Below are 24,236 nucleotides of genomic sequence, written 5' to 3'. Positions count from 1 at the left end.
TGACTCGCTGGGCTGTCTCTTTCACGTTTTCTGCCAACGGTCTGCAGGCTCCAGCCGTCTGTCCCCCGGGGGGGGATGCGGTGTGTGCTGCGTTTCACAGAGGTGCAGGCGTGGACTCCGTGGCTTTGTGCACCGGCTCCGAGTTACGTCTCGGAGACCCGCTCTCTGTCACGTGGCCCAACGAGGCCTTTCCACACGACTGAACGGGAGGAAGGAGCCGGGGTTCTGGTGATCATGTCATCTGGGGGCCCACCCGCCTTGTCCCCCGGAATACTCCGTGAACCGGCCACACAGCACCGACTTTTCCCGGCCCCCGGCTTCCAGGAGAGACCCCAGGGCCTGGTGGTTCTGAGCGTAGCCCCCCCCTCCGTCCTGTTGGTGGGCAGGGACAGAAGCAGCTGTGTGCCCTTTGCGTTTTGGTGCCTGGCCTCCAAGGACCTGTCTGAGGAGTCTTGTCCAGTGTCTCTGAAAGAAATCATACTGTGGGTGAGTCTGTGATGTTAAGTTAGACATCTTTCTAGACTCTCTGGCTCTTTTGAGGGACGTGTGTTCAACAGCACATCTATTCAAAAATGCTCTGTATCTGCAAGTCTCAGAGCGTGGAAGGAGAGACCTTGACCTTGGAATTCCTCTCTCGGCAGCGGTGGTGGCTTCAGGTAGTAAACAGGGGGTGACCTGGGTGTCCTCTGTCGCCGCGTTCCACCCCTTGGAGACAGACTCGGGGCCCTGGAGGATCGGCTTCCAGTAGCAGCTTTGACAACAGGGAATATGATTTCGCATCATAATGACATTCCCCAAACGAGATCCAACTTCATAATTGGAGTCCCAATTAGAGCACGTACACACTCATCAGCTCTGTCCATTCTGGGCATTACTGTCAGACTCATGAGAAGGGCAGTGAACCAGAAACCAGAATTTTGCTTTAGAGGTAAAAAATCTAAATTCTTTTACATGAGATAACCTACGTAGTCTGAAGCCTCAAAGGGACTCTTTCTTTCAGGTAAATCTATTCTGTGGTGGTACAAAACACATCTTGCGTTTTTACGTCCTGAATTTGCTAAGATATATCGGGCGAGTTTAGGAGTTATCTCATAGGAAACCAAGAACTTTAAGCTGGAACTTTTCTTCTAATCTGATAAAAAGTACCATTTGTACCTTTTGCACATGGAAATGCATAGCTTAGGGGGGAGCAAGTTATTTGCTGGGGATTTAGGGGGGAAAATACCAGTCTGATTTCTTTTTTTTTCTACTTTTTTTTAACGTTTATTCATTTTTGACAGAGACAGAGCGTGAGTGGGGTAAGGGTAGAGAGAGGGAGACACAGAATCCAAAGCAGGCTCCAGGCTGCGAGCTGCCAGCACAGAGCCTGACACAGGGCTTGAACCCACAGACTGCGAGATCATGCGCTGGGCCGAAGTCGGACACCCAACCGACTGAGCCACCCGGGCGCCCATTATCAGTCTGATTTCTAAGGCTGCGTGATTCTTGGGAGGTAAACGACTTGCCCAGTAGATTTAGGTTCTACTCTTAAAAGAGAACTGCTTCATGGTGGCAAGATAGATCCATTTAGTTTGGGTCTTTGCATGCTGGCTTGAAGGCAAATAAATGGAATGAAGTGGTAATTACGGATTTGGGGGGAGTGGACAGGGAGCAGATGAATGGGGTTGGTTTCTACTTTAGGTTCCTTTCTTCCCACTAGCACACTGCAGTGTCAGTCCCTGCATTGGTTATCCATGGCTGTGTAACAAATGATGCCAGCACTCGACAGCTGAAGGCTGTAAGCACTTATTCTCTCACACTGGTTCTGAGACTCAGGAGAATCCAAGTACAGACTAGCTGGATGGTCTGGTTCAGGGTTGTCTCCAAGAGCCGCAGTCACGTTGTTGGCCCAGGCCGCAGTCTTTGAACGTTGTCCCGGCTGGAGGATCCGTTCCAAGTTCATTCCTGTATGTGGAAGTTGGAGGGGAGCTCTAGTTCCTCACCTTATGGGCCCCTCTGTAGGGCTGCTCGTGGCCTGACTTCCCCCAGAGTGAGTGATCCCTATGAGGAAAACGGACAAAGGGGAAGAGGAAGTGGGGGGAGAAGGAGACAGAGAAAGAAAGTGCCGGAAACCGTAGCGCTTTCGTAACCTAATTAATTGCAAAAGTGACATATCCTCGATTCTGCCATATTCTTCTGCTCACACAGACCAATCCCGGTAAATGTTTGTGGGGGTTATGCGAGGGTTCGAATACCAGGAGGTGGGCTCACTGGGTGCCATCTAAGAGACTGCCCACCACAGCGCTCTGTCTTCCATACCCATAAATTTGCGTCTCGGTTGGAAAAGTGCTCCTTTGACCGCATTACCAATTGTCAGGAAATGCTGGAGAAATTCTTTAGCCGTGTCCATGGCATAACCTTTGGAGCCAGTAGAACCTTCATGTAGAGACTGTCCCTTTACTACAGAGCAGTGAGTTAAATAACAACGATCATGTGTACCTATTTTGTGCTCTTAATTGTATTCTTGCACACAAAAATAGTTCTCCCTCCTATCACATGAAAACATCAGTTGAGCCCCTGATGGATGAGCCTCGACAGTGCCTGTGTCCGCCACGTATACCTGTTAATCTTCCAGTTGCTGTCAGACGCGCTTCTGCACCTCCATACACACCTTCTGCCCCAAGACATTTAGGAAATGTTGACCTTTCCCTTTCATAATAGTGAAATTGAATTACCTTCTACCATCTCCTATGCAGAGTTAACGAAAGAAAAGTGAGTGAGATTCCTCCCCGCCAATGTTCCCAAAGTTTACAGAATTCTATCTCTCTTGAAAAATTAAAAAAAAAATGTATTTCTAATTCAAGTGTAGTTGACATAGCTTATATGAGTTCCAGGTGTACTACATAGAGATTTGGCGATTACATACATCACGAAATGCTCGCTATGCTATGTGTCATTATAGTCTGTCATCATACAAAGTTATAACAGTGTTATTGACTGTATTCCCTGTGCTGGACTTTTCATCCCGTTACTCACTTATTTTATAACGTGCAAGTACCTCTTATTCCCCTTTACCTCTTTTGTCCCCCCTCCCCAGCCCCTTCCCTCTCTGGCAACCTTCAGTTCTCTGTATGTATGAGTCTGTTTTTTGTTTTTATTGTTGTTTCTTTGTTCATTTGTTTTGTTTTTTAGATTGCACATGTAAGTGAAATCATATGGCATTTCTTTTTCTGACTGATTTATTTCCCTCAACATTATACCCTCTAGCTCCATCCATGTTGTTATGAATGGCAAGATTTCACTCTTTTATGGCTGAGTAATACTCCATTGTGTGTACATCACGTCTTCTTTACTTGTCGGTAGACACTCAGGTTACTTCTGTATCTTGGCTGTTGTAAATAACTCTGCAGTAAGCACAGGGGTGCAGGTATCTTTTTGAATTACTGTTTTTGGGGGCGCCTGGGTGGCGCAGTCGGTTAAGCGTCCGACTTCAGCCAGGTCACGATCTCGCGGTCTGTGAGTTCGAGCCCCGCGTCAGGCTCTGGGCTGATGGCTCGGAGCCTGGAGCCTGTTTCCGATTCTGTGTCTCCCTCTCTCTCTGCCCCTCCCCCGTTCATGCTCTGTCTCTCTCTGTCCCAAAAATAAATAAAAAACGTTGGAAAAAAAAAAAATTTAAAAAAAAAAAAAAAAAAAAAAAAAAGAATTACTGTTTTTGTTTTCTTCAGGTATATACCCAGAGCAGAATTACTGGATCATATGGTATTTCTTCTTCTTCTTTTTTTTTTTTTTTGAGGAAACTCCATATTGTTTTCCCCAGTGGTCATACCAATTTCCATGTGCACCCACAGTGCACAGGGGTTCCCTTTTCTCCACACTCTCACCAACACTTGTTATTTCTTGTCTTTCTGAAACCAGCCATTAAACTGGTGTCAGGTAATATGTCATTGTGGTTTTGATTTGCATTTCCTTGATGATTAGCAAATGCTGAGCATCATTTCATGTGTCTGTTGGCCATCTTTATGTCTTCTTTGGAAAAGTGTCTATTCAGGTCTTCGGCCTATTTTTAATCAGATTATTTGGTTGTTTTTGTTTTTTGTTTTTTGTCTTTTGGTGTTGAGTTGAGTTCTTTATGTATATTGGGTATTAATCCCGTTTTTTTTTTTTTTAACATTTTTTCATTTTTGAGAGACAGAGACAGAGCTTGAGCTTGAGTGGGGGAGGGGCAGAGAGAGGGAGACACAGAATCTAAAGCAGGCTCCAGGCTCTGAGCTGTCCGCACAGAACCCAACGTGGGCCTCAAACTCATGGATCGCGAGATCGTGACCCTAGCCGAAGTCGGAGGCTCAGCGGACTGAGCCATCCAGGCGCCCTGGATATTAACCCTGTTTCAGATATATCCCTTGCAAATACTGTCTGCCTTTCAGGAGGTTGCCTTTTCGTTTTGTTGATGGTTTCCTTTGCTCTACAAAAGCTTTTTAGTTTGACGTAGTCCCAGTTGTTTATTTTTGCTTTTGTTTCCCTTGCTAAGGTTGATGTCCAAGAGATTACTGCCTGTGTGTTCTTTTATGAGTTTTATGATTTCAGGTCTCACATTTAGGTCTCTAATCTACTTGGAGTTTATTTTTGTGTATGGTATGAGAAAGTGGGCCAGTTTCATTCTTTTGCACGTTGGTTTTCCCAACGCCATTAATTGAAGAGGCTGTCTTTTTCCCATTGAGTATTCTTGCCTCTTTTGTCATAGATGATTTGACCATATGAGTGTGGGCTTATTTCTGGGCTTTCTGTTCTGTTCCATTGATGTATGTGACTATTTTTGTGCCAGTACCATACTGTACAAAATTTTATGTCCTACTCATGATTTCAAAGATGATAGCATCTTTACTGCTCTTTGCTCATATAGCACTAAAATCATTCATTCATTCAGCAAATACTTACTGAAAACTTATGCGTCCCAGACGTTAGGTGAGGCCCTGGAGAGGCTGTAAAGGCAGAATAGAGTAATAAAGGCCAACATCTTTAAACAGTAGCTTAAGGCACGTCAGATACAAAGAAATGAGCCTGGTAAGTAGGAATTCCATTCTACGAATTCAGGACACTCAGGATGAATTAATGAACATTTCATAGGCTTCTAAAATTTTCGAGTTGAGAAGGAAGCTTTAAGATTCTCTTGTGTTTTCTGGGCAAGGCAGCTGCAGGCCAGAGAGGGGCGTGCTTTTCCTGACTGGAGAGCTGAGAACCCAGTGACCTGACCCCCAGAGCGTCCTTAGCAGGAGCGCGGTCAGGTGGTCTCTGTCAGCATCTAGAAGAGCAGACGCTCTCAGGGGATTTATTCCCCTGCTCTTCCAAGTTCTGGTGTGGATTGGAAACCCTTCTGTTGCCCTAAACGTGGCCGCTTGCTTTGGCACGAAGCTTGGTGCTGCCGCACTGTTTCCATCTTTGCAGCTAGTGGCCCTGACCCTGAAGCCCAGCTCTTGGAGGGCATTTCTTCTCTTTTTGCTTTAAAGTTCTCCTTGGTGGATTTTCATCCCTGCTTTTCAAGTCCGACTGACGGAAATAACCGAAAGGGTTAAGTTGGGGGGGGGGGGGGGGGAGTAGGAAGCCGAGAATAATGGAATAATAAAGACAATGGCATTTCAAGCGGTGGAAGCGACAGACCTCTATAAACGTCGTAACCTGATAAGATTGGGTAGGTGTTTCCACCACGGTTGCCAAGGCTGATGATCTTTGACGTGTTGAAGATTTGCATCGAGGCAGACTCATAACCGTGAAGGAGTTATTGGTGGCAAAGCCCAGGGACAGCTGTTGACCCAGATTGGGTTTGTTTGTTGGTGTGTGCGTGCAGGGCCTCTCCCCAGGGGAGTAAGCCACGGCATGCTTCCCAGGTGTGGACCCATTCTGCGCTGGTTTCCCTCAGGCACGGATGAGCCTTCTTACCTGGAGGACTGAAGCCCATAGCTGGCCAGGTCACCGGAGAGCACTGGGTAACTCAGGGAATCTAAAGAAACGATACTCGTATATACATTATTTGAAATACGTCTATTAATTGCATTTCAGACTTGTGTAGGTTTCACCCCCTTTCTTCACGAATGAGCTTTTTCTGTCCCAGGATCCCAACCAGGGCACCATGTTGAATTTGTCTCCTTATTTTCTCTGGGCTGTGACAGTCTCTCAGACATTCCTGTTTTTCATGACCGTGGTCATTTTAAGGAATGCTGGGTCATGCATTCTGGAGAACATTCTTCAGTTTGGATTTGGCTGCTGTTTTTCACATGATTAGACTGGGGTTATGAGTTTGGGGGACAAAGACCACGGGTCAAGTGCCCTCGGGCCACATCCTGTCAAGGGTATGTGCCGTCCACATGGCCATATCACTAATGCAGTAAACCTGACCTCCTGGCGATTGTTTTGTCTTAAGTTAAAGTAACCAGTGCCAACCTGTTGATGGCCGTGGACAGAGCTCTCTCTTGCGCTGCGGGTCTGGGTCCACCGTTCTCATGAGCCACACCCGTGATGGACCCTCTGCCCTTTCCAGCGTGGGCTTCTCTAAAGTGGAGTGAAAGCCTCTCCACGCAGAATCGCCCACGGATCTGTTGCCTCTTCCCGCCTCCTCACCATTGTCTGTGCTTCGGCCGCTCCGACGACACATTTTTGTTTGGTGGCCTCTCTCGGTTCGGTCTCGTAACACAGCATCCGAAGTCGTTTTGGGAGAAAAGAAATTTTTGCGCTCCCAGTTGAAGTTCACACGATACTCGGTTACTGTTCACGAAGGCAGTAACAGGTCCCACTGGCATAAGCGGGCTCGGGCACCAGCCGATGCTGGGCTTTTACGAAGTGGACGGGTACCCGCTCGGGCAGGGGGACCCTGGGCCGGCGGAAAGGGAGGAGGCCCCGGGAGCCCCGGGGCCTGCGGGCAGAGTGCACGGTCCTGGTTAATTCAGCGAGAAAATGAAATTGGAGGCCTTGTTAAGAGACCTTCTCTTCTTTGTATTTTTAGAAGCGGCAAATATCAATCGTAAATATTTAATGTTGTATTTATAGACTCGAGCATCATGAAACCTCAAAAAGGTGACTCCCAGGAGGTTGGTGCGTGTATGCCTAGAGAAGAAAAGCATTTCCCCAACACATCGCGCTATAGAAGGAAAAGCGTATTGATGTTCTTAGAAAAGAAAGAAATAGGTCATCAGCTATCTTAGTTATGTTATTGATACTCACCACATGTGGAACTAGTAATTCTTTGTTGCCAGGGTTTTCGGTAACTTTGGTGATTTTAAAAATGACGTGCAAGTTGAAAAAAAAAAATAGCATGGAAAGAAAATGAACGCCTCTAAACTCACCCACGGAAGTTCTCTCCCCGTCAGTATTTTGGTATATTTCTTTCCAAATGTTTGTAAACGTGCGTGTGTAACACCCTGTAGAGTCAGCTTCCTAATGTTTGTCTTCCGCTTAACCTTACAGAGTGAGCATTTGGTCATCTACCAACATGTAATGAAAATATTTTTCTGCATCTATCCCGTCAAGTTCATGCACCGTAATCTATTTAACACATGTAGTTGGGAGATTTAGATTGCTTCCAGTTTTGGCTTTAGGATAGATTGCTGGAAATAGAGTTGTGGGGCTCTTGGGATCGATTACCAACTTGCTGTCCTGAAACGTTGTTCCAATTGTATAGTATTGGGAAGGGGGTGGGGGACAGCCCTGGCAAACAGCTTGCATGATTGCGGTCAACCGACCTGGGAATGCACGGCATCTTTCTCTATATATGTATATTTTTGCATTTCTTTGATTACTAATGAGGTGGGATATTTTATGTTTGTCAGCCATTTGCATTTTTTTTATGAATTGGACAAAAGCCATTTTATTTTTTATTTTTTAAATACGTTGCTTTTAACGTTTATTTTTGAGAGACAGAGAGACACAGAGTGGAAGCAGGGGTGGGGCAGAGAGAGAGGGAGACACAGAATCCAAAGCAGGCTCCAGACTCTGAGCTGTCAGCACAGAGCCCGATGCGGGGCTTGAACTCACAGACTGTGACTTCATGACCTGAGCCGAAGTCAGACGCTTAACCTACTGAGCCACCCAGGCGCCCCGACAAAAGCCATTTTAAAAGGCATATCTCTCGGGTTCATTTTTTTTTTTTTTTTTAATTTTTTAACGTTTATGTATTTTTGAGACAGAGAGAGACAGAGTATGAACAGGGGAGGGGCAGAGAGAGAGGGAGACACAGAATCTGAAACAGGCTCCAGGCTCTGAGCTGTCAGCACAGAGCCCGACGCGGGGCTTGAACCCACGAGCCACGAGACCATGACCTGAGCCGAAGTCGGAGGCTCAACCAACGGAGCCACCCAGACGCCCCTAAATGGATCATTTCTGATATTTGCTGGTACATTAGTGTCTTGAGCCAAACTGAATTAACATACTGTGGCTGCATGTCAAGAAGGAAGTTAGCAAATGAATTCACTGGTACCATACGTTCAGGTGCGCTTCTGTTGTTAGCTGTCTGATCCCTTTCCTTAAAGGTGTCCACGAGTGCCACAGTTACGACCCCCCGTTAATGCGAGTCCATGTGTTTGAAGATCACAAAGAAGTGAATTCAGCTCATATTTGCCAGTGTGTTTATCAAAAGACGGTATTTTTATAGAATGACAGCTGTAGGAAAAGCAGACATTCTTAGGTTAGCCAATAAAAGAATGTTGAAATGTAATTACACTTTGGCAAACTTGCCAATTTGTTTCCAGTTATCATTAGCCAAAGTTCAGTGTTTCTCAGGGATGTGTGTATACGCGTGCATGTGTGTGTACTTGTGTGACATATGTCTTATTATGCAAATGAATTAATTGAGTATCTATTTTGTGACAGGCTCTGTGCTGCCTTTGAAGCCCTGAGCCGTTTTATAATATGCTCAGGACGCGGAAGAAATCGTTTTCTAAATCACTCTGAAGTTCCTTATTCAAAGCAGTGCTGTGATAACATCAGGGCGGGATAGCTGCCCTTTTGCAACGTAACAGATGTAGCTTCTTAGTGGCGTTTGTATATTTTTGCTGAAAAGTACATTGAGTAGGTAAGAGGCTAGCCAGGGCTTCAATGAGTCATTTCCTGCCGAGTTGCAGTACATGAGATAATCCATGGAGAAATGGCTGTATTTCTCTAATATTGGGCATTTCCTTGGGACTCAAGATTCCATTTCCTCTGTGTGGTTTACTACCCAGAGTAGGAGTTTTCTTTGTTCTACAGTGTGTAGGACTCAGGAAATCAGGAACAGGGGTAGTGGCCCTGTCCTACCTTCTATTCCAACATGTGGCTCAAGGTCAGTGACTTAAAAAAATTTTTTTTCATGTTTGTTTATTTTTGAGAGAGACAGAGTGTGAGCAGGGAGGGGCAGAGAGAGAGGGAGACACGGAATCCGAAGCAGGCTCCGGGCTGTCAGCACGGAGCCCGACGCGGGGCTCGAACCCACGAACCGTGAGATCATGACCCGAGCCCAAGTCGGACGCTTAACCGACTGAGCCACCAGGCGCCCAGTTGGTCTTCGTGGATGAGATACATGCAGTTACCTCAGTGCTAGATGCTTGAGATGTGTAGCTGTTGATTCTCCGCTGCCCGTGATAGGCGGGGCTGAATTAAATCTTCAAGTGACTGCTGACAGTTAAGGGGCAGAATGTCAGACCTAAAAGGAGATTCAGTGTAACGATAGTAGCAAGAGTAACTAACAGTAGTCCTGGCTGAGATGTTTTGTTCAGGGTCACCCACTCCTGATCAGCGACCCGCTGGGATTTGAGCTATACTGTTGGCTGACACACAAAGCCCATTAGTAGCTTCACTGCCTTTGTGCTCCTGTGACCACGTGCCAGAGGGTGGGACGCCCGTATTGTGTGGTCTCATCCCCATTTTGTAAGTGACGGAACTGCAGCCAGGCTGGGTCCTTACCTGGAACTGAGACCTGGAAGTAGACAGCCCACTGTGCCACCTGCTAGGCGATCCAAAATCAAAATGGATAAAGTGCACAGATGTGAGCATTGGGCTGTTTGCTCACCACGTGCTTGGCCTACTGTGACCTTGGCGTTCTCGGACCCATAGGCTTTCACCAACACTTTGCTCACGTGTCTGATGGAAATTCTAATAATTCGCTATATTAAAAATAGCTTCCGACGGAAAATTGCTTTTTTCCAAGGGAATGCTAGTCTTTAATTAGAACAATTTGTGTGTTTTTTAAAATTTCATTTATTTATTATGTGATAGAACGAGAGGGGTAGGAGCAGAGAGAGAGAGGGAGAGAGAGAGAATCCCAAGCGGGCTCCACGCTGTCAGCACAGAGCCTGACTCGGGGCTCTCAGACTCATGAACCGTGACATCGTGACTTGAGCTGAGATCAAGAGCTGGACGCTCAACTGACCGAGCCACCCAGGCACCCCCAATTTGTGATTATTAATGTGTTTCGAATTGGTCGAGGAATAAAAAAGATGTCAAGGAATGAAAATTTGCAGTGGTCACAATTGAAACAGGAATCATGTGACCTAAAAAGACTCTGCTTTCATCTTGCAATGACGGTCAACATGTTAGAGCCTGCAGGCACCATAGAAGCCATCGAGATTGGTGCTGTGCAGTAGAAATAGAATGTGAGCCACAAATATCACTTTCTAGTAGCCACAACACAAAGTAGAAAGAAACCAGTGAAATTAATATTGCAACATATCTTAATATTGCAATATATAATTTAATATGTAATAAGGCAGTAGTGCATTCCATTTGACTCTATATCCATTTCAACAAGTGATCCATATAAAAAATGATCCACAAGATATTTTACGTCTTGTCTTTTTTTTGTACCGTCTCATCTGTGAAGTTCAGTACGTAATTTGGATTTACGGCACATGCCGTAAATGTGGCCTCATATATAGGAGAGTCCAGCGTGAGACTCTAAGCTCCAGGATCTATCTAAAGTTATGAAAATTAGTTCGTAATATGAAAAGGAATTTTCAAGAAGAAACAGACTATTTTTAGGAGGAGATAGTTTTAAACTTTGATACTTTATTAATCTCTTTGGAATTGGTAGAGAAAAAAAATTGTGGGCCTATGATTTAAAACGCTGCATGTGGACCAATTAGAGAGGAATCGAGTGGCCTAGAAACTCCCCATCTCCCTCGATCCTACAGATCATGATCAAAGGATTTGATTAGCATGGCTAGCTGCCCCGGGCTTCTTACTAGCCATGCTGACCTGCTCTGTCCGATAAGGTGGCCCCTAGCCACGCGGAGTTACGGAGTACCTGAAGCGTGGTCAGTGTCACTGAGGACAGACTTGAACGTTTTCTTTCCTTTTAATTGACGTAAGTTTAAACACCGATACTTATTTTAGTTGTTGGAAAACTTTGAAGTATGTTGGGAACCACGTGGATATGTGAGTCTGCATTTCCTGAACTGTAGTAGCAGTCATGTATCCCCAGTGAAAATTTGTTTCCTAGTTGAGATGCGCCATAAGTAGAAAATAGCCGGTGGTTGAGGATTTTGGAGATGGAGAAAGGGACATGGGAGATCTCAGTAATTTTTGATAAGGAGCACACGTTGAAATGATGCTATTTGGGATACATTTTGGGTGAAATTTAAATAGTGATGAAAATTAACTTCACAGGTCTCTCTTTGCATGTTTAACTCTTAAAGTTAGGTGTACTGTAGGGACTTCTGGGTGGCTCAGTCGGTTGAGCGTCCGACTTCGGCTCAGGTCACGATCTCACGGTTCGTGGGTTCGAGCCCCGCATCAGGCTCTGTGCTGATGGCTCGGAGCCCGGAGCCCGCTTCCGATTCTGTGTCTCCCGCTCTCTCTGCCCCTCCCCTGCTTGCGCCTGTGCGTTCTCTCTCTCGCTCTCTGGCTCTCGAAAATAAACATTTAAAAAAAGTTAGATGTAAGCTCACCTTCTATTTCTCTTGGCCGGTGCAGGTCTGGATCCAGAGTTCTCCCGTAACGAGCGGAGAAAGTAGTTCTTGAAAGGGGAGGCTGTCGGTGAACGATCAAATCCCAGACCTTGTGCTTTGAAAAGCTTTCCGTACACTCAGACTGAGTCAACTTGATGATTTGTTGGGCTCAGTGTTGGGCCATTTCCAAGCGTGGCCTCCTCACCGTCCCTCTGCCCACGTCCCCGTTGGCCACGAGAAAGCAAGGCCGAGAGCGAGCCAGGTCCTCCGCCCACATCGCTTTTCTTACCGCACGGCACCCCTGTGAGATGAACGTGGGCTTTCCCATCACACACGTAACAGAAAGAGTGTCAAACACGCTGAATGATCGGCCACGAGGATGGAAAGTGGTACCAGTTCAGAGTCCAGGATTAAGCCCAGGCGTGCTGCTTCCGATGAAGGCGCTTTTTTCAAGCTTTGTTTACATGGTGTGACACCCTCTAAGGAATTAAGATCAGGTGCCAAATCCAGGAAAAAATAAACAAAAAAGACAACATGGGGTAGCACGTCGTATTTGTTTCTTGAGGCACTGAAAATGTTAAATTTCTTTTAATGTTTGTATATTTTTGAGAGAGAGAGACCACGAGCAGGAGAGAGGCAGAGAGACAGGGAGACACAGAATCTGAAGCAGGCTCCAGGCTCTGAGCTGTCAGCACGGAGCCCAACTCAGGGCTTGAACCCACGAACTATAAGATCACAGCCTGCCGAAGTCAGACACTTAACTGAGCCACCCAGGCGCCCCTGGCCACTGTGATTTTAAGAACGCATTCATGAAGCTTCCTGTTTGACTTCTTACGTAGCCTTTGGCCAAAACCCATTCGCATGGAAAGCATATCCTTTTGGGGGGAGGGTGTGGCCATGTGCCCACCTAAAGTCGGGTGTCCTGTTCTCAAAGGATGAACAGAAACAGGTAACTATAGATGAGCTGACTCCACTCTAGTCCCTGCCCGCTCTAGTGAAGGTGGCATTACTAAAACAACCACGCGTTACATGCGGAATTCTAGACCACAGGACACCAAGCCATAGGTAGTTTACAGAAAGACCTCTACAAAGGACATCTCTCTCCCATCGTTTGAAGCCCAGTTGTACGTACTCTCTCTCTTGCCCACTACTAACTCTTGAGTTTTCGCCAGGTGACCAGAGACCTCTTTCTTTGTCCACGAAATGGGAATATGATCTAGCTCATGTTATGAGGAGTAAATGGAGTGCCCCAGAGGAAAGGGAAAGAGTTTCTGTTACCTTTCCTGTCCTGGGTCAGAGATAACCTAATGCAGTGTTGGGAGTTCCGTTTCCACCTGAGTGCGTGTTGTGTATACACGAGCTTCTTGCACAGGAAAGGACTTTGTCTCCTGTCTTTATAATCTTCCCCCCACATCCGCCACATAGCATATTGCATAATATGTGGACACATTAAGCTCTTGATGAACACTTATTTTCTTCCGTCATTTCCGTTCACTTCATCTCGGTGTAAAACATTCAACTAACCAGTGTGTATTTACTGAGCACCTACTGTGTATATCAGGAACTATGTTAGATAGTAGTGAAAAGAGCAGACAAAAAAGTCTTCCGTTATAGTGGGTAAAAAATACATGCTGCGGTGCCTGGGTGGCTCGGTCAGTTGAGTGTCCGACTTCGGCTCAGGTCATGATCTTGAAGTTCGTGAGTTTGAGCCCTACGTTGGGCTCTCTGCCATCAGCAGAGAGCACAGAACCCGCTTCGGATGCTCTGTCACCCCCACTCTCCGCCCCTTCCTTCCCTGCTTGTGTTCGCTCTCTCTCTGTCTCTATCTCTCTCTGTCTCTCTCCAAGTAAGTAAAATAAACTTAAAAATATATATATATGTGCTATGTGTGACACATCGGATAGGATTCTAAAAATGAGAGCCTATGAAATCATACTTATATCGCATTTTGTAATTTTCAAAAATTAGACAGGTTAGATGCTAACAATTACAGCTCTGTCACCAAAGAAGAGTACAGTAAAAGTATTGAACTTTGTATTATTTTTAAATGTTGTTATAGTGTACTTGAGTTACTGGTTTATAGTTCTCAGCCATGTGATTAGAAACTGATGTTCTTTTAAATTCTTGTTTGTTTCGGGGCGCCTGGGTGGCTCAGTCGGTTAAGCGTCCAACTTCGGCTCAGGTCATGATCTCGCGGTGCGGTCCGTGAGTTCGAGCCCCGCGTCGGGCTCTGTGCTGACAGCTCAGAGCCTGGAGCCTGTTTCCGATTCTGTGTCTCCCTCTCTCTGACCCTCCCCCATTCATGCTCTGTCTCTCTCTGTCTCAAAAATAAATAAACGTTAAAAAAAAAAAAATTTAAATTCTTGTTTGTTTCAGAGAATACATAAAACACCATTTTCTGTTATATAACAGTACTCGGTTAAAAAAAGGCGCGTGCACGCACACACTTTTTAATGTACCTTGGCCAATTAGAAAAATTGTAAAGCGAAATTGATTTCTCCTGGGGTCTGTGTAGAAATTAGCCAACATAATGCTTTTCCCTGACCATGATCTCGTTTAAACTGCTGAGAGGTTTGTAATCATGGCAGGTTGAATGAGGTGAGCTGATTAATAAGTCCCTGATTTTGTTTTAATAGCATGTTCTGACCCAGTAAGGAAAGTTCAGACTATGTTTTCTTACAGTGGCAGCGCTGTTAAAATGTATGCAAATGGAACACTTATTATTTCTAAGCCTTTCATAGTATTTTTGCTTTCTGGGGAGCTTTGTAAATCATCATAATTATTTTTACCCAGTGTATTGGTTCTAAATGCCCCTCCTGACCTGCCATGCTGAATTTCCATTCGGGGAAAATCGTATCGTTAAATTGAGGTTTATGCCCCATAGAAATTAAGAAGAGATTAATGCAGTTAGACCCAGCCGCTCGCTCGAGGCTGCGGTGGGTGATTAATTACTTCCTCACATTTATGGCGACTTTTACACCCTGATGTGCACGTAGCGGTAGGAACGTTGATGACAAGTACTTAAATGTGGACTTTGTCCATATGACACTGTTTTGAGTAATTGAGCCATTAAAATGCAGTAGGAATGCTGCGGTGGGGGATACAGAGGTGCAGCTATTAGATTTTAAATTTGGTTTCAGTTTGACCAATCGTTTTTGGCTAAATTGGTTCGTTTTTTGCTGTCTGGCAGGTACTGCTTTTTGAGGCAGGCATTACAATGAAGCCGTGTTAATAATGATTGGTCTTCTGCATTTTGTTTTTTCAAAAATTTTTAATGTTTATTCACTTTTGAGAGACGTGAGCAGGGGAGGGGCAGAGAGAGAGGGAGACACAGAATCGGAAGCAGGCTCCAGGCTCCGAGCCGTCAGCCCAGAGCCTGATGCGGGGCTCGGACTCACAGACCACAAGAGCGTGACCTGAGCCGAAGTCGGATGTTCAACCGACTGAGCCACCCGGGCGCCCCAGTTTTCTGCATTTTATTTTATTTTATTTTTTATTATTTTTTTTTTTTAAATTTTTTTTTTTTCAACGTTTATTTATTTTTGGGACAGAGAGAGACAGAGCATGAACGGGGGAGGGGCAGAGAGAGAGGGAGACACAGAATCGGAAACAGGCTCCAGGCTCCGAGCCATCAGCCCAGAGCCTGACGCGGGGCTCGAACTCACGGACCGCGAGATCGTGACCTGGCTGAAGTCGGACGCTTAACCGACTGCGCCACCCAGGCGCCCCTCTGCATTTTAAATAGATGCCTCGTAAATCCTGAGACTGTTCATGTGAATCTGGTCATTTTGGTCTGATTTTTCTCAGTCTCTCCAGTAAGCCTGCTCTGATCGAGGACACTGGTCTCCACTAGCAGAATGCTGTGGGTCCACATGCAAAGTGCCTTCTAGGTGGAATACAAGTTCAGGTTTACAGATCTCTGTGACTCAGACCATCCTTGGGTTGTTTGTTTCGTTTTGTTCTGTTTTCATCTTGGTGAAGAAGATGCTCTAAATATAAATCTATTGTAGTAATTGCTGTATGTTGTTAGTGGTATTGTGTGACCCGCTAATTAATAAAACTTAAGTGGCACATGGTAAGTGTTGTCCTCGGTTAAATTTGTTCGTTTCAAACAAATACATCGAAGGTGATCTTTTAAGGACCATAGCTTTAGAAGATAGAAAGATGAAGACTCTCTGGGCTGCTGGCCTTCCTGCAGTGATGCCTGTAACCATGTGAAGAGGCTTTGAATGCTGGAAAAATACAAAGAAGATTGAGTTCCCACCCACAGAGTGAGGGTGCCTTGCAGACAACATAGGAACAAGAAAAAAGGTCACACGTGTTACAGAACATGAAAACTGGCCGCGGGAAGAACAGATACATTCACATAAGGAGATAGAACGGGTTTGGGAGTCTGGGCATTATGGACTTTCGGGGATGGGTAGTTCTTGGTGCTGGGGGATTGTGGGATGGTGAGCAGCATTCCTGGTCTGCACCCACCAGGGGCCACTAACGCTCCCCACAACAGTTATAACAACCAAAAATGTCACCAGATACTGCCCAGTGTTCCCGGTGGGGGCGGGGGGCGGGGGTGGGGAGGGGAGGACAACATCACCCCCTGTTGAGAGCCGCTGGAATAGATAGGGAAATGCAAACAGGTTTATGGATCTTAGGTCTGGAGGACACATCAGAATGTAACGAACCCGTCAGAGCACATGGAAGTAGGTTGTTTCGTGCCCTCGGAGCCCGAGGACGCACTGAGCAAACCATTCCTATTGGGGTCAAGAAGGCTAGACCTCACCATCTTTGGAGGAAATGAGGTTTGAGTCGCTCTTTGAAGGTGGGGGGGGGGGGGTGTGGGGTGGGCAGAGACTGAGGGACTAGATCAAAGGTCAGCATTAGGTGTTCTTTTTAATTTACCATATGTCACAGGTACATATTTTACTCTGCAGATAGCTGCATTTAGGGGAAAAAAATTTCCACGAAGTGAATTTTTATAAGCTAACATACTCAACAAAGTGGAAAGTTTACTTCTTTTATTTATTTTTTTTATTTTGCTTAAAGTTTATTCATTTTTGAGAGAGAGAGAGACAGAGCCAGAGCAGGGGAGGGGCAGAGAGAGAGGGAGACACAGTATCTGAAGCAGGCTCCAGGCTCTGAGCTGTCAGCACAGAGCCCGATGCGGGGCTCAAACTCCCACTGTGACATCATGACCTGAGCTGAAGTTGGACGCTTAACGACTGAGCCACCCAGGCTCCCTGAACATTTACTTGTTTCAATTTGAATTTGCATATTTCAAATTGGATTCTTTTCTAATATTAAGAAACTAGTTTTAGTGAAAATAGTCTTAATTTACCCACATTATATATTAGGCACTTAGATACGTCATTTTGTAAAGGGCTTTAGAGGATGGGGACGGATGTCTGGAATATTTGTGATTTTACCGCATTAATTTCACATCACGATGTTACAGCCATTTAACCTGGGGTCTACTCTGGACTCCAAAAACTGAACCGTCACTGTTAGCTCATTAGAACTTCATGGCGTCAGCACAAAGAACTTGTTTGATTTACGCACATTATAAATGGATATTTATCACTCAGAACGTGGACAGTTTTATGTGAAAAGACAGAAGTTGTCTGTCGTCCCCCTGCCCCCCAAACTGACCTGAGCATTGTCATGTTAATTCAAAAAGTCAGTATCAGCTGAGCAACCTAAAAAATGAGGCATGCACATCTGACGTCTTTTGTTGTTTTAACCTAAAGCGTGTGAATACCAGTCATCTGTAGGTACCCAGTACCTCGAGGGTGGGCCTCCCCTTGCCGTGAGGAGGATTCACAGCCAGGACTTGCCCCCCAGAAGATTCCAGCCAGAGCGCTCAGTGCATTTTGCTGGCTTTCTAGCTCCTAGCTGCACATGCACATTGCATTCTGTTGTGGGCATCTCTCCACATCGCCACCGTCGGCTTGGCTGCCCCGCCCGCACCTAATCCCGTGACATTTGTGGAAACGACTCCCACTTAGCCGTTCTATAGAGGATTCAACTTCGTTTCCGTAAACAACTAGTTGTGCACGTGTAAATCCGTGCCTGCTGGGCAGTGAGAAGGCTCAGTCAAGAGCGGCTGGGAGTAGGGGACTCCTTTACGAGAACTGGGCCATTTATCTGTTAATTGCTAGACCTTGCAGCGAAGAGCGAAGTCTAGTAATGACGTATGTGTTGGACTAACTTGGTTGTAAGTTGGATGCGGTAACGATGTTAAATTCATATGTAGGCAACATGGGGATGTACTGCCATCTGCTCCGAACTGTATACATTTAGACGGATATGATATCACACAAGTTCTATTTCTACCCCTACTTTCTGGTTATCATTAATGTTTATTACAAAGCCCTGCAAGTCCCGAAAATGGTGCATGAGTCACCCAGACGGAAAATGCAACCTTCGGTGGAGCTTGGGTGTTAAATACATCTTCCTATATTCTGAAGGGGTTTTTTTGTTTTGTTTTGTTTTGTTTTCATCGTTATGTCCTAAGCTATCCAACGTTTTCTTGTTGTGTCAGGGACACTCTAAGCTTTGTGGATACAGATGTTGAGTTAGACACCCCTTGAGCTCAGTGTCGTGGATGCCCTGGTGGACCTAGACAGGCAAGAAGCAGAAACAAACAAGATAGTTGATAATACATGCCACAAAGCGCATCAGCAGGGTTATGTGACCAAGGTACTTGGAGGAAAGGGGTCCCATGTTAGAGGTAAGAAGGCCTCTTAAAGAGGAAACCGTTGAGTTGGAGTCTGGGGGATACAGGGTGGGGGAGCCAGAGGAGAGTTCGGGAACAGCACGTGCAGAGGCCAGGCAGTGGGAGCGAGCTCCGGGAACGTGAGAGGTGAAAAGGCAGCCGGACTAGCGTGATGTGATAGCAGCAAGCATCTGACAGGGAGATGGGGTCAGAGCCGTGGACAGGGAACAGCCATCGGCTCCTTATGGGACATAATAATGGTGACAGCTTTGGACTTGAAGCCCTGCTCTGCCTCCGCACTCCCCCTGCAGGTGGCTGGCAGCTGGGTGGGGAAGGGACTGTGGTGTGGCTCCAGGTGGGTCCCAGGCAGAAGGCAGTCTTGCTTTCCACTCGCAGAGCTCAGTCAAGCCGGGAAGGAAAGCACAGATTTGGGACACTTCAGCGGATGTCCTGGCCGGAGGGGTCGGGCCTGGTGTCGTTCCCTGAGTGGGAGGGAGGTGTCATTCATTGAGACGGCAGGCTGCAGGAGTGACGCCTCCCTGAGTGGGAGGGCGGGTGGAGGGTTGCAGGGGAACAGGCCGTGTTCGGGGTGCCCTCCAAGTAGACAGGTCATGTGGGATGGGTGTGGCTTGGGCAGGGCCAGGACCAGAAATGCATGTGGGGTCTCGAGCTGGGGGCCTGGTGACTCCTCGGGGCAGGAGAATGGCAGCGCAGGCCTGCCCGGTCCGTGGGAGGGGCCCAAGGGCAGCAAGACCCTTTCGGAAACTTAAGGTGCCAAAGGCATTTGATAACCCCTTGTGTTTTCATAAAGACGTACGCAGGCTCGTAGGAGATCAGAATTGGGTGAACCTGCCATCTAGAAACGTTCTGAGAGAAGTTTGTGAATGCCATCTTCTTATTAACTCCTTTTTTGTTTTAAAGGGGAACAGCTTCCACTAAGAATTATGCCTAAATTTCCTTTTTGTCCTTTTTATTCTGACCTTGTAGTTTTCATCTGACGTGGGGAGAAAGGATGTGACCGAGATTAAATCTGAATACCTGTTATTTTTCTTAGGCTTCTGTGAGGTTTTGCTGACAACCACAAGTACGGTGGTGAACATCATATAACGGCACAGTGTGTTAATTTTTTTTTTTTTTTGAATGGCTTTTATGATCTTTTTTTTAATGTTTGTTTTTGAGAGAGACAGGGGCAGAGCGTGAGTGGGGGAAGGGCAGAGAGAAAGGGAGACGCAGAATCCGAAGCAGGCTCCAGGCTCCGAGCCGTCAGCACAGAGCCTGACGTGGGGCTCGAACCCACAAACTGTGAGATCATGACCTGAGCTGAAGTCGGACACTTAACCGACTGAGCCACCCGGGCGCCCCTTGAATGGCTTTTATGATCTCGATTTAACGACAACTTCCATCCCATTTCCTGGCCACAAAGATTAATATGAATTTCACTAACCAAAATGTGTCATTCTGTTACCGTGTAGCTAAATTCTCTGAGGACAGAAGCTGGACTAAGAATTTCCAGGTTTGACTAACGTTCAGATATTTCAGAAGGGACCAAGATTCTGAGGTTGTTTCTAGACCGTGGCTCTGCCCCACCAGAAAGTATCTGAACGTGTCACCTATGAATCTGAATATGACTGAGTCCATTTTGTATTTCATGGTGAAGGGTTTGAAAGTGGCTCGGGAAAAGAAAGTGGTTACCTATTCCTCAGTTGCTAGCTTCCAGATATATTGGCCGTTGTCCATTTTAACCCTCATCACCATTTTGATGTCAGTTGCTTTTTAATCAACAAGTAGGGTGTTTGGGAGAAATACATTTGCATTAAAGATTCATTTTCTTCGAGTTTTTGTTTTGTTTTGTTTTACGTGGTCTAAATATACATAATATAAAATTTATCGTTTTGGGGCGCCTGGGTGGTTCAGTCGGTCAAGCGTCCAGCTCTTGGTTTCGGCTCAGGTCATGATCTCACAGTTCATGAGTTCGAGCCCCACATCAGGCTCTGGGCTGACAGGGCAGAGCCTGCTTGGGATTCTCTCTCCACCTCTCCTCTGCTCCTGCTCTGTCTGTCTGTGTCTCTCTCTCTCAAAAATAAACATTTTTAAAACCTTACCATATTGGCCATGTTTAAGTATATAGTTTAATGGCATTAAGCATATTCACCATCCGTTCCCAGAGCTTTTTCATCTGCCTAAATTAATTTTTCAAATGTTTATTTTGAGAGAGAGAGAGTTTGTACACTTGTACAAGAGCAGGGGAGGGGCAGAGAGAGAGGGAGAGAGAAAATTCCAAGCAGGCTCTAGGCTGTCAGTGCAGAGCCTGACTCGGGGCTCGATCCCATGAACCTCAAGATCCTGACCTGAGCCAAAATCGGGAGTCGAATGTTCACTCAGCTGAGCCACCTGGGTGCTCCCAAATTAAAACTCTCTGCCTTTTGGGACAATAATTCCTTTCCCTTCTGCCCATCCCCCAGCTCCAGGCTACCCAGTTCTACTTCCGTCTGTCTTTAACTACTCTAAGTAGGTGTTTCACATGAGTGGGATCCTGCAGGCTTTGTCCTTTCGTGTCCAGCTGATTTCACTTAACGTAATGTCCTCAGGGTTCACCCACAGGGTAGCACGTATCAGAATTTCATTCTTTTCAAAAGCTGAGTAATCCTCTTGTGTATATGTGTGTGTGTATATATAACACATACATGTTTTGTTGATTCATTCGTTCATCGGTGGACATGTGGCTTGTTTCTGGCTGTTGGCCGTTGTGACTAATGTTGCTGCTATACGAACGTTAGGGTCCAAATGTCCGTTCGACTTCCTTCTTTCAGTTCTCTTATATACCTAGAAGTGGGATTGCTGGATCATATGGTAATGCTATATTTAGTTTTTTGGGGGGAGCTATCATACTGTTTTCCTGAAGGTTCATTTTGAAGTAATCTTTGCGAGATGCGATAGAAGTGGCATCCAACCATGACTCATGTTATCTAACATAAGAGCTAGCGAACGCCCACAGGCTAAATTTAGCCCTACTGCGGTACAGTCAACAAGCTAAGGGTGGTTTTTGCATTTTTAAATATCAAAAGAAGAAGAATGTCCTGATACGTGAAAATTCTATGAAATTCAGGTGTTACTGTACATAATTAAAGTTTCGTTGGAACACAGCTACACCCATGGACTCGCGTCTTGTCCCTGACTGTTTCTCCCTACAGAGGTAGAGTGGAGTGACTGTAACAGAGACCATATGGCCCACGAAGCTGAAAATATTTACTCTTGGACCCTTTGGGAACAAGTTTGCCAGCCTCTGCTCTAACAGGTTAGAATTGTAAGAAGCCAGCGGTGCCTGGGGGGCTCAGTCAGTTGAGCGTTCAACTCTTGATTTCTGCTCAGATCGTGATCTCACAGTTGGTGGGACCGAGCCCCATGTTGGGTTTTTTGCTGACAGCACGCAGCCTCCTTGGTATGTTCTCTCTCCTCTGTCTCTCTCCGCCCCTCTCCCTGCTTGTACGTGCTCTCTCCCTCCCTCTTATAATAAACATAAACTTAAAAAAAAAAAAAAAAAGAATCGTAAGTCAGACAAGCACATTTACATCTGTTGACTGTGCCCGTGTAGCACGGGGTTTTCCACTGGTCATTATAGGAACGTCGTGCTGTCCACCTTATTAATCACACTGTTCTAAACCTCATTTCTGTCTCCTTTTTACATGTGAACATCCAATGCTTATTGCCAATGCCCCACGGACCTGCAGACTGTAAAACCCCAACCCGGTTTTTTTGTTTTTTTAATATTTTATTTTTAAGTAATCTGTACACCCAATGTGGGACTTGAACTCACAACCCTGAACTCACAGCATCGCATGCTGTACTGACTGAGTCAGCCAGGCGCCCCAACCCCAACCGAGTATTGAGACTCGCCCCTTTCGGATACATTTCCTTTTCCATTCCCCGTTCCAAAAGTTGCTTCTTGGGCCTGTCTTTTAAGGAATTCTTTCTTCCCAGTGAAGAAGAGATAAATCTCTGAGTAATGGAGGAACCACATTGAGGAGGATTTCTCAAAACGCACTTACTTTTTTCCTACGCTTTTTTGGACAAGGTCTGTACCCTACTAAAAGGCAGTCTTCTATTTTTAATCTGTGATATTTCAATAAAACCATGTAAATGTCATACTTGGAGCTGTAGGGCGTTTTCAACATTTTTTGCAAAGAGCGTTTCTCTACAGCGCGGGCTGCGTACGGCGTTGTGAAAAGTTGTATTCACACAACCGGAAATCAGCAGCATTGGTTTTCGCCGTGAACGTCTTTGTTCATTTAATGAAACCTTCGGAGTACCATCTGAGGGCAGCCCTTTGTTCAGAGTTTAGCTGATTGTTAGAAATGTCACCCCCAGACCTTCCTAAGGGACACGACCTGCCATACCACAGGTACCTTTATACTTGTGTATCTAACGTATCTGTCCCCCATTTTGACCACCCCCCCCCACCCCACCCCCGGCTGCTGGCAGCCGTCACTTTGTTCTCTGTATTTCTGGGTCTGGTTTCGCTTTTTCTTGTTTGTTTGTGTTGTTTCATTAGATTCCACATTAAGTGAAATCACATGGGATTTTCTTTCTCAGTCTGACTTCACTTAGCATAACGCCCTGTTGTCCATCCACATATTATTTCTTGTACTCCATGAACGTGATCTTAGGACCTGAGAGAAATTTGAACAGGCTCAAAGGAAATCAGGCGAAGCTTAAACTGGAAAATACACTGAAATTCTGTTTTTCCTATATTTAGTTTTTATAGGAAATGGGGGTGTTGGCATTTTCTCTTTCTGAAATTGTGTTCGAAATTATATTTGCACAAAGAAAAGTCTTGCCCACTGGACTGGTAAAATGTATCCATAAAAGAGAGAGGGTAGGCAGATGAAAACATTTGGTGAGTGTAGCATGAAGATATTAAATAGGCTATTCTGGAATTTTACTATCTACACTCAGTCTGATCCAATTTGTATTCTTATCTGACTCTATTCTCACTTCCTTTCTCAAACACACTTGCTCATTTAAAAACACCGTTATTTGAGGGGCGCCTGGGTGGCTCAGTCAGTTAAGCGTCCGACTCTCGATTTCGGCTCAGGTCATGATCTCAGGGTTTGTGAGTTCAGGCCCCACATTAGGCTCTGTGCTGCCTGTGCTCCCTCTCTCTCTGTCCTTCTCCCCCTGCTCGTGCTTTCTCTGTCTCTCTCAAAATAAATAAATAAAGTTCAGTTTTTAAAGTTCAGTTACTTAAGAACAAAGTAATAAGTTTCCTTTTAAGAAAACCACAGGTGGGGAGCCCGGTTACTTAGTCAGTTAAGTGTCCAGCTTCGGCTCAGGTCATGATCTTGCCGCTTATGGGTTTGAGCCCCACATTGGGCTCTGTGCTCACACCTTGGAGCCTGGAGCCTGTTTCAGATTCTGTGTCTCCCTCTCTCTCTCTCTACCCCTCCCTCGCTCACGCTCTCTCTCTCTCTCTCTCAAAAATAAATAAACATTAAAAAATAAGAAAACGACAGATAAATGGGATTATGTCCCAGTTGAAATGAAAACTTGATTCACTCACACTTTTATTTGCATGACTATTTTACTCCCTGTTAAGAAGCTTCTCGAAATTTATTCCTTTGGAGCAGGGAGGGGGATAAATG

The 24,236-nt window shown here is 45.7% G+C and overlaps 1 protein-coding gene across 1 annotated transcript in view; it reads right to left on the bottom strand.

The window, feature by feature from the left end:
• The window catches only part of TBL1X (transducin beta like 1 X-linked), a 43,782-nt gene that overhangs the window by 16,703 nt on the left and 2,843 nt on the right, over window positions 1–24,236 (bottom strand). The window contains exon 2 of the mRNA XM_053891381.1: window positions 1,983–2,040. Coding sequence (XP_053747356.1) covers window positions 1,983–2,040 — 58 coding nt within the window. The remainder of the gene's footprint in view (window positions 1–1,982; window positions 2,041–24,236) is intronic.

Source organism: Panthera pardus, unplaced genomic scaffold, assembly GCF_024362965.1.
Source record: "Panthera pardus isolate Hobbes unplaced genomic scaffold, ASM2436296v1 HiC_scaffold_27, whole genome shotgun sequence".
In the NCBI taxonomy this organism is placed as follows: Eukaryota; Metazoa; Chordata; class Mammalia; order Carnivora; family Felidae; genus Panthera; species Panthera pardus.
Note: the sequence above shows the minus strand (reverse complement) of the source record. Positions and strands in the feature narration are given on the sequence as shown.